The 12761-nt window shown below is 33.0% G+C and overlaps 2 protein-coding genes across 3 annotated transcripts in view; both read right to left on the bottom strand.

Annotated features, from left to right (window-relative positions):
- Positions 1-12761, bottom strand: part of LOC119603628 (titin homolog) — a 178665-nt gene that overhangs the window by 150276 nt on the left and 15628 nt on the right. For both annotated transcript variants that reach the window (XM_037955735.1, XM_037955734.1), the window contains exons 2-3: positions 6755-11312; positions 4519-5166 (exon numbers count right to left, since the gene is read on the bottom strand). In XM_037955735.1, the coding sequence (XP_037811663.1) occupies positions 4519-5166; positions 6755-10232 (4126 nt within the window). In that variant the 5' untranslated portion in view covers positions 10233-11312. The remainder of the gene's footprint in view (positions 1-4518; positions 5167-6754; positions 11313-12761) is intronic.
- Positions 10333-11312, bottom strand: LOC119603622 (protein FAM133B-like; the record flags this gene model as incomplete). Its single annotated transcript, XM_037955721.1, has 2 exons — positions 10333-10341; positions 10406-11312. Coding segments are annotated over 2 exons (916 nt in total), but the record flags the coding sequence as incomplete, so codon positions are not given.

Genomic DNA, 12761 nt, shown 5'->3' with positions numbered 1-12761 from the left:
AAAATAAGCTTGATTTGTGATCACTCGTATATTTGACCAAAAATCGATTGTTACTAAGAAAAACTCAGAAACTTAAATCGTTAATAACTACGTAAATATGCGATTAATTGAGAAAATAAGCTTGATTTGTGATCACTCGTATATTTGACCAAAAATCGATTGTTACTAAGAAAAACTCAGAAACTTAAATCGTTAATAACTACGTAAATATGCGATTAATTGAGAAAATAAGCTTGATTTGTGATCACTAGTATATATCACCAAAAATCGATTTTTATAAGAAAAACTCAAAAAATCTAAAATCGTTAATAACTTCGTAAATATGCGTTTAATTGAGAAAATAAGCTCGATTTGTGATCACTCGTATATTTGACCAAAAATCGATTTTTAGTAAGAAAAACTCAAAAAATCTAAAATCGTTAATAACTTCGTAAATATGCGTTTAATTGAGAAAATAAGCTCGATTTGTGATCACTCGTATATTTGACCAAAAATCGATTTTTAGTAAGAAAAACTCAAAAAATCTTAAATCGTTAATAACTTCGTAAATATGCGTTTAATTGAGAAAATAAGCTCGATTTGTGATCACTCGTATATTTGACCAAAAATCGATTTTTACTAAGAAAAAATCAAAAAATCTTAAATCGTTAATAACTTCGTAAATATGCGTTTAATTGAGAAAATAAGCTCGATTTGTGATTACTTGTAATTCTGATCAAAAATTGATTTTTACTAAGAAAAACTCAAAAAACCTTAAATCGTTAATAACTTCGTAAATATGCGTTTAATTGAGAAAATAAGCTCGATTTGTGATCACTCGTATATTTGACCAAAAATCGATTTTTATAAGAAAAACTCAAAAAATCTAAAATCGTTAATAATTTCGTAAATATGCGCTTAATTGAGAAAATAAGCTCGATCTAAGATCACTTGTAATTCTGATCAAAAATTGATTTTTACTAAGAAAAACTCAAAAAATCTAATATCGTTAAAAACTTCGTAAATATGCGTTTAATTGAGAAAATAAGCTCGATCTGTGATCACTCGTATATTTGACCAAAAATCGATTTTCACTAGGAAAAACTTAAAAAATCCTAAATCGTTAATAACTTCGTAAATATGCGTTTAATTGAGAAAATAAGCTCGATTTGTGATCACTAGTAAATTTCACCAAAAATCGATTTTCACTAAGAAAAACTCAAAAAATCTTAAATTAATAATAACTTCGTAAATATGCTTTTAATTGAGAAAATAAGCTCGATTTGTGATCACTCGTATATTTGACCAGAAATCGATTTTTACTAAGAAAAACTCAAAAAAACTAAAATCGTTAATAACTTCGTAAATATGCGTTTAATTGAGAAAATAAGCTTGATTTGTGATCACTCGTATATTTGACCAAAAATCGATTGTTACTAAGAAAAACTCAGAAACTTAAATCGTTAATAACTACGTAAATATGCGTTTAATTGAGAAAATAAGCTTGATTTGTGATCACTAGTATATATCACCAAAAATCGATTTTTATAAGAAAAACTCAAAAAATCTAAAATCGTTAATAACTTCGTAAATAAGCGTTTAATTGAGAAAATAACCTTGATTTGTGATCACTCGTATATATGACCAAAAATCGATTTTTACTAAGAAAAACTCAAAAAATCTTAAATCGTTAATAACTTCGTAAATATGCATTTAATTGAGAAAATAAACTCGATTTGTGATCACTCGTATATTTGACCAAAAAACGATTTTTAGTAAGAAAAACTCAAAAAATCTTAAATCGTTAATAACTTCGTAAATATGCGTTTAATTGGAAAATTAAGCTTGATTTTTGATCACTCGTATATTTGACCCAAAATCGATTTTTACTAAGAAAAACTCAAAAAATCTTAAATCGTTAATAACTTCGTAAATATGCGTTTAATTAATAAAATAAGCCCGATTTGTGATCACTCGTATATTTGACCAAAAATCGATTTTTACTAAGAAAAACTCTTAAATCGTTAATAACTTCGTAAATATGCGTTTGATTGAGAAAATAAGTTTGATTTGTGATCACTCGTATATTTGACCCAAAATCGATTTTTACTAAGAAAAACTCAAAAAATCTATAATCGTTAATAACTTCGTAAATATGCGTTTAATTGAGAAAATAAGCTCGATTTGTGATCACTCGTATATTTGACCAAAAATCGATTTTTACTAAGAAAAACTCAAAAAATCTAAAATCGTTAATAACTTCGTAAATATGCGTTTAATTGAGAAAATAAGCTCGATTTGTGATCACTCGTATATTTCACCAAAAATCGATTTTTACTAAGAAAAACTCAAAAAATCTTAAATCGTTAATAACTTCGTAAATATGCATTTAATTGAGAAAATAAACTCGATTTGTGATCACTCGTATATTTGACCAAAAAACGATTTTTAGTAAGAAAAACTCAAAAAATCTTAAATCGTTAATAACTTCGTAAATATGCGTTTAATTGGAAAATTAAGCTTGATTTTTGATCACTCGTATATTTGACCCAAAATCGATTTTTACTAAGAAAAACTCAAAAAATCTTAAATCGTTAATAACTTCGTAAATATGCGTTTAATTAATAAAATAAGCCCGATTTGTGATCACTCGTATATTTGACCAAAAATCGATTTTTACTAAGAAAAACTCTTAAATCGTTAATAACTTCGTAAATATGCGTTTAATTGAGAAAATAAGCTCGATTTGTGATCACTCGTATATTTGACCAAAAATTGATTGTCATTAAGAAAAACTCAAAAAATCTTAAATCGTTAATAACATCGTAAATATGCGTTGAATTGAGAAAATAAGCTTGATTTGTGATCATTCGTATATTTGACCAAAAATCGATTTTTACTGAGAAAAATTCAAAAAATCTTAAATCGTTAATAACTTGGTAAATATGCGTTTAATTGAGAAAATAAGCTCGATTTGTGATCACTCGTATATTTGACCAAAAATCGATTTTTACTAAGAAAAACTCAAAAAATCTAAAATCGTTAATAACTTCGTAAATATGCGTTTAATTTAAGAAAATAAGCTTCATTTGCGATCACTCGTATATTTGACCAAAAATCGAATTTCATTAAGAAAATCTTAGAAAATCGATTTTCATTAAGAAAATCTTAAACCGTTAACAACTTCGTAAATATGCGTTTAATTGAGAAAATAAGCTTCATTTGCGATCACTCGTATATTTGACCAAAAATCGATTTTTACTAAGAAAAACTAAAAAAATCTTAAAGCGTTTATAACTTCGTAAATATGCGTTTAATTGAGAAAATAAGCTCGATTTGTGATCACTCGTATATTTGACCAAAAATCGATTTTTATTCGCTTATAACTTCTTAAACAACGTTTAATGAAGAATGTTTCAAAATCTTCAACTTATTTGTCTTATTCCATCTTTAGCTATGAGTTAACTTCCCTTGTCGAGACTTTCAGTTGTTACACTTTGTTCCCCATACTCTGTCACTTATCCCTTCACATCTCTTAATATCATTAAGGTCTCTCCCTCTGTATATTCAACATCATTTTGATTGACTATATTTTGAGATTATGTTGGTTTTTCATTAAGTGCCACAAGTAGTATTTTGAAACATAATGTTATTTTTGTTGTGGTCCCATCAACATCAACCCATGTATTTCAATTTACAACATTACAATAAATATAATAAGTAAGAGCATGAACATCATAAACATTGACCATTTAATGCTTTTGTGTAAATTTTCTAGAAATAACCCACAAATAATTTTCCACAACTTTTATTATAATAACTTCAAGAACATAAACTTTGTAGTAGCAGAAACCCAACTCATTTATTTCCTTATTCAAATCCTTTCTCCTTTCACATCCTTCTCAATTCTAAACATCTTTTGTAAATATTTTGAAGGTGGTCATTTTGTTAATTTATGGTCAAACTTGATTTTAATATTTGTATTAATTTAAATGGTATTTTGGGAATTGTTGTATGACACAAACTAATTTCCATATTCTCTGAATCATGTGTTATAGTGATTGCATCTTTTTGATTGTTATTATATCTCTAAGACTATTAAAAGGATATTTTGTTACTTAAGGGACCTGTAGGTTGTCATCGTCCTGTCTATTGCTGTGTGTTATGGTCTTAATAGTGTTGTATGCAATGAATTTGATAATAATTTAAAGATTAACATCAATTAATTAATTAAAATAATTGTAAATGCAAAATGTTTGATATGTTTCAGAATTTAGAATGTATAGAATTTTGCTATAGTTTGCATTTAAGTATAAATAAAATTTTAATTGCAAGCTAATTTGCTTAACTATAAATATGTTAAATTTAGAAATTTATTTTACCCACAATCCCAGCAAGAATATTTTGAAATGACTACTATATACCTTTTGCATTACTAAGTGTCAATTAAGTAATTAATCAATAAATTTGCTCCCCTTACAACTTGATATTTTATCAAAAACTATATTTAAAGTAAAGGAAGAAAACAATCACACTCACCACTTGTTTCATTTGCTGAGACTTGAGCTCCTGCCTGCTGTTGTGCTGCACTTTGTGATGACTGTTGTGCTTGTTGCTGTTGCTGCTGCTGTTGTTGATGTTGTTGTTGAAGATGAACGTTGGTGGGACAAAAAGCACCACCACTACCCATAGCAGAGGGTAATGCTGCGGATTGTCCCGTAGGTCCAGAAAGATTTGAGCCATAAGTACTACTGGCACGATAAGTAGGTGGTGGAGAACCAGCATCACAATGTCCACCCGGTGGTGGAGGTGGTTGACCATAATGTGAGGGTGGTGGCCCTGAGCCACCATAATGATGTGGTGGTGGAGGCATACCATGATGTTCACCAGCTGCCTGTTGATACTGATGATGAACGTGGGAATGAGCGTACTGATGTTGATGATGACCAGCACCATGAGGAGACATATGGTGGGCATGATAGGCTGCAGCTGCTGCAGCCGCTGCGGCAGCGTATGATGGTGGTGGTGGTCCATGGTGATCGAGGGGACCTTGTTCGGTATGTATACCAAGATCGGCTGGATTGTAAAGACCAGCGGCAGCATTGAGGGTTTCACTTAAAGATGCGCCTGCAGAAGATTGAGTGGCATTCGCAGTGGGTGCTGGAGGAGGTGTGACAGTTGAATGTCCTGTGAATAGAAGATAAAGCGAAATTTAAGAACAAATTAATAGTCTCATCTATAATCTAGTCTAGTCTATAGTCTTGTCTATAGTCTAGTTTATAGTCTAGTCTATAGTCTAGTCTATAGTCTAGTCTATAGTCTAGTCTATAGTCTAGTCTATAGTCTAGTCTATAGTCTAGTCTATAGTCTAGTCTATAGTCTAGTCTATAGTCTAGTCTATAGTCTAGTCTATAGTCTAGTCTATAGTCTAGTCTATAGTCTAGTCTATAGTCTAGTCTATAGTCTAGTCTATAGTCTAGTGTATAGTCTAGTCTATAGTCTAGTCTATAGTCTAGTCTATAGTCTAGTCTATAGTCTAGTCTATAGTCTAGTCTCTAATCTAGTCTCTAGTCTAGTCTCTAGTCTAGTCTCTAGTCTAGTCTCTAGTCTAGTCTCTAGTCTAGTCTATAGTCTAGTCTATAGTCTAGTCTATAGTCTAGTCTATAGTCTAGTCTATAGTCTAGTCTATAGTCTAGTCTATAGTCTAGTCTATAGTCTAGTCTATAGTCTAGTCTATAGTCTAGTCTATAGTCTAGTCTATACTCTAGTCTATAGTCTAGTCTATACTCTAGCCTATACTCTAGTCTATTGTCTAATCTATACTCTAGTCTATACTCTAGTCTATACTATAGTCTATACTCTAGTCTATACTCTAGTATATAGTCTAATCTATACTCTAGTCTATAGTATAATCTATACTCTAGTCTATACTCTAGTCTATACTCTAGTCTATAGTCTAATCTATACTCTAGTCTATACTCTAGTCTATACTCTAGTCTATACTCTAGTCTATAGTCTAGTCTATACTCTAGTCTATAGTGTAATCTATACTCTAGTCTATACTCTAGTCTATACTCTAGTCTATAGTCTAGTCTATAGTCTAGTCTATAGTCTAGTCTATAGTCTAGTCTATAGTCTAGTCTATAGTCTAGTCTATAGTCTAGTCTCTAATCTAGTCTCTAGTCTAGTCTCTAGTCTAGTCTCTAGTCTAGTCTCTAGTCTAGTCTCTAATCTAGTCTATAGTCTAGTCTATAGTCTAGTCTATAGTCTAGTCTATAGTCTAGTCTATAGTCTAGTCTATAGTCTAGTCTATAGTCTAGTCTATACTCTAGTCTATAGTCTAGTCTATACTCTAGCCTATACTCTAGTCTATTGTCTAATCTATACTCTAGTCTATACTCTAGTCTATACTATAGTCTATACTCTAGTCTATACTCTAGTATATAGTCTAATCTATACTCTAGTCTATAGTATAATCTATACTCTAGTCTATACTCTAGTCTATACTCTAGTCTATAGTCTAATCTATACTCTAGTCTATACTCTAGTCTATACTCTAGTCTATACTCTAGTCTATAGTCTAGTCTATACTCTAGTCTATAGTGTAATCTATACTCTAGTCTATACTCTAGTCTATACTCTAGTCTATAGTCTAGTCTATAGTCTAGTCTATAGTCTAGTCTATAGTCTAGTCTATAGTCTAGTCTATAGTCTAGTCAATAGCATCGTGCAAACGATCTTCCCATTACAATTAAAAATGAACAACACAACTTACCTTCACCTACTACTCCTGCAGTAGCGGTAGCACCTGGCGGCAACATACTCGACAAAGCGCTCAAAGGTGTATAGGATTTTGGTGGCGGTTCTGTAGAACCAGGACGCACCAGACGTTCTTCCGTTACACTAGATTGTACACGATATTGCATTTTGCAATAGGCCTCTTGGCTAGAACCCGTCGATGAATTAACATAGACACCCGTTATGGTAACATCAGTATCCTGGACAATAACTACACTCGACGAGGTAGGACGACTGGAATCTTTAGCATCTTTAGTACTGTTGGTAGTGCTACTACTGCCCGACGAAGTGGAAGTAGTAGTGGTAGTAGTATCTGTATTAGTTTCTTTGGTTTCTTTAGAATACTTCGAATCATTACTCTCTTCACAAATATTTGTGGGTTTTTCCACTTTTGTAGGTGTATGAGGAGCCGTAGGCTTGGGATCACTGGTAGCTGTGGCCACTTTAGCGGGAGAATTTTTGTGAATTTCTTTAGCAGCCGGCGTGGGGGTGGTGGTAGTGGTTGAAGAAGTATTAGCTGTAGTATTGGAAGTAAGGTTAGTAGAGCCAGAAGTGATGCTGGCTGTATTATTAGGTGTAGTTACAGTAGCCGTGGTAGTAGCTGCTGTTTTGGGTTTGGTTTCTTTAGATGCCACTTTAGTTTCCTTGGTTTTCTTACTGGGTGTTTTCTGTTCATCTTCATAGGTTTCATAGCCACTTAATTGTCCCAAATTACGATCCAAATGTCTTTCTACTTCATAGGTAGCAGCGACTATAGCACTGGCATTTAAACTGGCCATACGTTTACGAGCCAATATACCCTTATAGTCTCCTATTAGTTCCTCCTTAAGTATGCGTTTACGTTTTTTTGGAGGCTTTTTGGCTTCATTCATTTTAAGTTTTTGCAGTTTCTCTTTAACCTTTTCGTCCTTATCGCTGGACTCAGAGTTGCCTTCATCATCTGAGCTGCCAGTTGCCAATTTTACTACCTTCTTAAGAGGTTTCTTGATACGTGTGTATTTTCTTTTAACCTTTATAGGTACTTGATCAGTAGAACCTTCTTTAGCGGTGTGTCCTTCCAATTCTTTTTTATCTCTTAACTGTTGTAGCCTTTCTTCCTTATCTTTTTTCTTCTTTTGCAATTTTTTCTTTTTCATTTGTAAAATATCAATTTCATCCAATTCACAATCACTATCGAACTCCCAATGTTTGCCTATGCCTCTACCTCCGGGTACATTACGCAATTCACGCTTGGGTTCTTCCGGAGGTTCTTCTTCACTTTCCTCTTTAGTACTCTCTTCAATTTTAAGGGGATCCTCTAACTTTTTCTCCTCTAACTTCTTTTCTTTCTTAGTTTTTGGTTTATCCTCTACTTTACTAAAGCTGACTTTAGGTTTATCTTTCTCTTTATCCTTTTCTTTGTCTTTCTCTTTTTCCTTCTCTTTATCCATTTGTTTTTCTTTATCTTTTTCATTATCTTTCTCTTTTTTCTTTTCTACTTCCTTTTCTGGCTCTTTTTCCTTCTCTTTCTCCTTATCTTTCTCCTTATCTTTATCTTTTTGTTTTTCTTTTTCATCATCCTTTTCCTCATCAACTGTTCTGATTTTAGGCGGCAATAAGGTGGCCTTAGACAAACCCAATTCATAAGCTGTTCTTGACTCATTTTCATACAAACACTGCACCTTGGCCAAAGCATTTAAAGAAGCCATTCTATGTCTTTTCTGACTAAATACTATAAGGTTTTTACCATCTTCAGAGTCACTACTACTTCCCTCAGATGTAGAATTTTTTGTTTTATTTGCTTTCTGTTTGGTTTTCTTGGTTATTTTGCTCTTAACAACTTTCGATACCTTGGCTATTTGTTTCAAGGGTTTCTTTTTAATGGTTTTAATCTTTTGATTAGTTTTTAAAACTTTTTTCGGCAACTTAACTGATTTCTTAACAGATTTCTTCTCCGCCTTATCTTCGGCTGCATCAGAATTTGATTTATCCTCAGAATTGCTTTCGGCAAATTTGATAGATTTCTCTTGTTCTGGTTTTTCTTTTCTGGGAGTTGTTTCTTGTTTACTTTTTATAACTTTAGTGGGTGTTTCTTTTGTAGTGTGCTCATTTTTGGGCGTACCTTGCAGGCTGGAGCTTTTCTTTAGTTCATCTTCCTTTTTGAGCTTTTCCTTAGTTTGCAAAGTCTTAAGACTTTCTTCTTTTTCATTATCCTCTTCTTTTTCTTTCTCTTTCAATATTAACTCCTCATTCTTGCTTTTATCTTTATTACTGCCGCCATATTTTAGAGTTTCCTTTTTAACAGGTGTTTTCTTTTGCTGCATTTTCTTGTCCTCGTCTTCTTCGGAGAACTCTCTTAAATTCTTTAAAGTAGGCAAGTCCATTTTTATGAATTCCTCATCTTCTGAACCCGATTTGAAATCGTACACATCATTGGTAGTTTGTGATTTCTTTTCAATTGCCATTAAAGGTTTGTTTGTCAAAACTTTATTTAACTGCAGTTTCTTAAGTGGTTTGGAGATTTTAGTTTTAATGGGATTTACTTTAAATTTAGTTTGGAATCTCTGTTTTATATTTGATATTTTGCTGATAGGAGCTTTAGTTTGAGCCACAATATTCTTTGGCTTCACCATGTTAACTTTACTAAGCTCTGGCGTTTTGGTAGTTTTAACTTCTTTAATCTCTTTTTCTGCCGCTTCCCTGTTCTCTTCAATTTTCTGTTGAGATTCATTTAACTTGTCTTCTTTCTTAGTTGTCGGTGTTAAACTAGCACCATTTTCACCATCCTTTAAGTCTTTCGGTTTTACTTTAATAGTTGAGATTTCTTCAATTTCCATTTGTACTACATCGGTATTGGAATCTATGACCACTTTAAGTATCTCTTCTTTCTCTTCAAACATTTCATCTAAATTATTGCACTTTGTTTCGTTAACTACTTTGGGTTGGTTTAGTTTTTGGGGTGTTGGTGATTTTTTGGGAGATTTTATTAGTTTTTCTTTTGTATTCAAAGCTGGCTGCTCTTCTAAAGTCGCATTCTTTTCTTGAGCGTTATCTTGCTCTGGTTTACATTTTAGGATTTCCAGATCTTCTGTTTCTGTTTTGTTCTGCTCTAGTTCTATTTGAGTTGTTTTATGTTTTGGTGACTTTTTCTTTGTGAGCGTTTCATCTGTTTTAGGGGGTTCTTCTATTTTATCTTTTATTTTGGGACATTCTTCTGTAATTTGTGCTTTTGGCTCTTCTTTTGTTAAGTTTTCTTTTGGAGTTGTTTCTACTTGAGATTCTTTGCTTTCTACACATTTACCAACGGTTTGCTTTTCTGTAATTTCTTTAGTTTGCTTTTCTGTTTCCTTATTTAGCTTTTCTTTTAACTCTTCTTTATGCTCTTCTACCTCCTTTGGATTATCTGGTTTTGTTTTGTTTCCACTAGATTTCTTTGCTTTAAGCTGTTGATCTATTCGCGCCTTTTTAGCCGCCATTTTCTTTTAGTTTCAATTAAAGTAATTGCTGCTTCCTCCTTTTCTTTGCTCTTTTCCTTCTCCAAGGTTGCTATATTGATTTCTACTTTCTTTTCTTTCTCTAGCCCAGCTGGTTCGTTCATTTTGGAAGTCTCTATTTCCGTCGTATGTTTTTCGTTCGCTTTTATTTTAACCGTCTTCTCTACCACTTTAGCTTTGTGACTATGGCTAGTTTTATCCGTATTCTTGGTAGTATCCTTAGCCGTCTCTTTCCCCGTTTCCTTGGTGGACACTTTTGAGCTTTCTTTGGATTTTTCGTTTTGTTTTTGTGCTGCCTTCTTTCTCTCTTCTGCTTCAGGATTTTTAGGTCTTTTAACCGGTTTGGGCGTACTTAAGGAAGCTATAACTTTTACTGCTGCTGCCCGCGACTTAGTTTTGACATTTTCCGAAATAGAAGATTTCAAACCGAGCTCTTGAATGTTTTGCTCTTTGGGCAGTAAATTATCAAAACCACTTATTTTTATATCTAAACTCTTAAGCATTTTGCTAATGGCTTTGTGTTTGCCATCCTTTTTATCCTGTTGCTTAGAACTGCTACTAGTAGTGCTGGAGTTGGAACTAATGTTATCCTCTTTTTCTTTGTGGCTAGAATCCAAAGTTTTAAGATCTTCTTTAGAGGCTGCTAGTATAGCTACAGGTTCTACTTTATCTTCTGCTTCATTAGCACCTCTTTTCACATTTTCGCGGGAAGAAGCTCTTGTGGTAGCCTTTTTCTCTTCAAACTTCTCCTTAATTTTGATTTCCTTGGGATCCAACTTTTCTATTGCAGGTTCCACAATTTCTTCGGGTTTCTCTTTAACCAGAATTTTGTTAGATTTCTTAGCCGGTGAGTTGGTTTTAAGAGGTTCTTTAGAGGGAGACGTTGTAGCAGTAGCTGTAGCACTTGAAGTACTTCCACTAGTTGCAGTCGCGCTTGTTTTACGAGAAGCAGGCGAATGATTTGCACTACCACCGGTAGTAGAACGTTTCTTAGGTGCTGATGCTGCGTTCGCACGTTGCTGTCGCTCAGCAACGGATAAACGTCTTTTGGGTCCCATCCCCCTGAAAAATAAAAAAAAGGATAAAAATAACACAAATTAGCTTCATTTGTAGTACGAAAAAAAAAACTTTTCATTTTGTTTAAGTAAAAGTTTGTTTTGTTTGTTCAACCCATTTTTCAACGGTGTTAAATGTGGCAACTATTTACAAACACAAATAAAACAATATCAACAGTTTTAGAAGAGGATGTTAGAGGAAACATTACCCATATGTCAATACTTCAAATGTAACTACACTTTAAATACTACTACACACTCTTGTTGTATCCATGTACATATGTATGTCTGTTGGTGATGGTACTAGTATTTAGTACTCGTAAAACACAAGTGTAATATTCGTGTTTTACAATTACATACAAAGATTTATATTCACATACGATTCTACTTTGTGCATTTCTAGTTGTTGTATTTAGTTTTCTATTTGGTAAAGTGAGTACAAGCAGATGTGGTAAAGAACAGAGACATAATGAGATTGAAAATGGTTCAAGCTAAGATCCAGGAATGATCAAACTACATTGAAATTATACCCTTTAACGATCGACGCTTCAATTATCGGAATTTTGTTCCCCCGTCTAATACTTACTAGAACTGAACTAGAACTAACCTAAAACTGAACTAGAAATAAAATAGAACTCAACTAGAAATAAACAAAAACTGAACCAGAACTGAACAAGAACTGAACTAGAACTGAACTAGAACTGAACTAGAACTGAACTAGAACTGAACTAGAACTGAACTAGAACTGAACTAGAACTGAACTAGAACTGAACTAGAACTGAACTAGAACTGAACTAGAACTGAACTAGAACTGAACTAGAACTGAACTAGAACTGAACTAGAACTGAACTAGAACTGAACTAGAACTGAACTAGAACTGAACTAGAACTGAACTAGAACTGAACTAGAACTGAACTAGAACTGAACTAGAACTGAACTAGAACTGAACTAGAACTGAACTAGAACTGAACTAGAACTGAACTAGAACTGAACTAGAACTGAACTAGAACTGAACTAGAACTGAACTAGAACTGAACTAGACTGAACTAGAACTAGAACTGAACTGAACTAGAACTAGAACTAGAACTGAACTAGAACTGAACTAGAACTAGAACTGAACTAGAACTGAACTAGAACTGAACTAGAACTGAACTAGAACTGAACTAGAACTGAACTAGAACTGAACTAGAACTGAACTAGAACTGAACTAGAACTGAACTAGAACTGAACTAGAACTGAACTAGAACTGAACTAGAACTGAACTAGAACTGAACTAGAACTGAACTAGAACTGAACTAGAACTGAACTAGAACTGAACTAGAACTGAACTAGAACTGAACTAGAACTGAACTAGAACTGAACTAGAACTGAACTAGAACTGAACTAGAACTGAACTAGAACTGAACTAGAACTGAACTAGAACTGAACTAGAACTGAACTGAATAGAACTGAACTA

This window comes from Lucilia sericata, unplaced genomic scaffold (assembly GCF_015586225.1).
Source record: "Lucilia sericata isolate MDLA Ls3-8-SP2 unplaced genomic scaffold, ASM1558622v1 Contig000318F_arrow, whole genome shotgun sequence".
Classification (NCBI taxonomy): Eukaryota; Metazoa; Arthropoda; class Insecta; order Diptera; family Calliphoridae; genus Lucilia; species Lucilia sericata.
The sequence above is the reverse complement of the archived record's forward strand: the minus strand, read 5'-3'. Positions and strand labels throughout refer to the sequence as shown.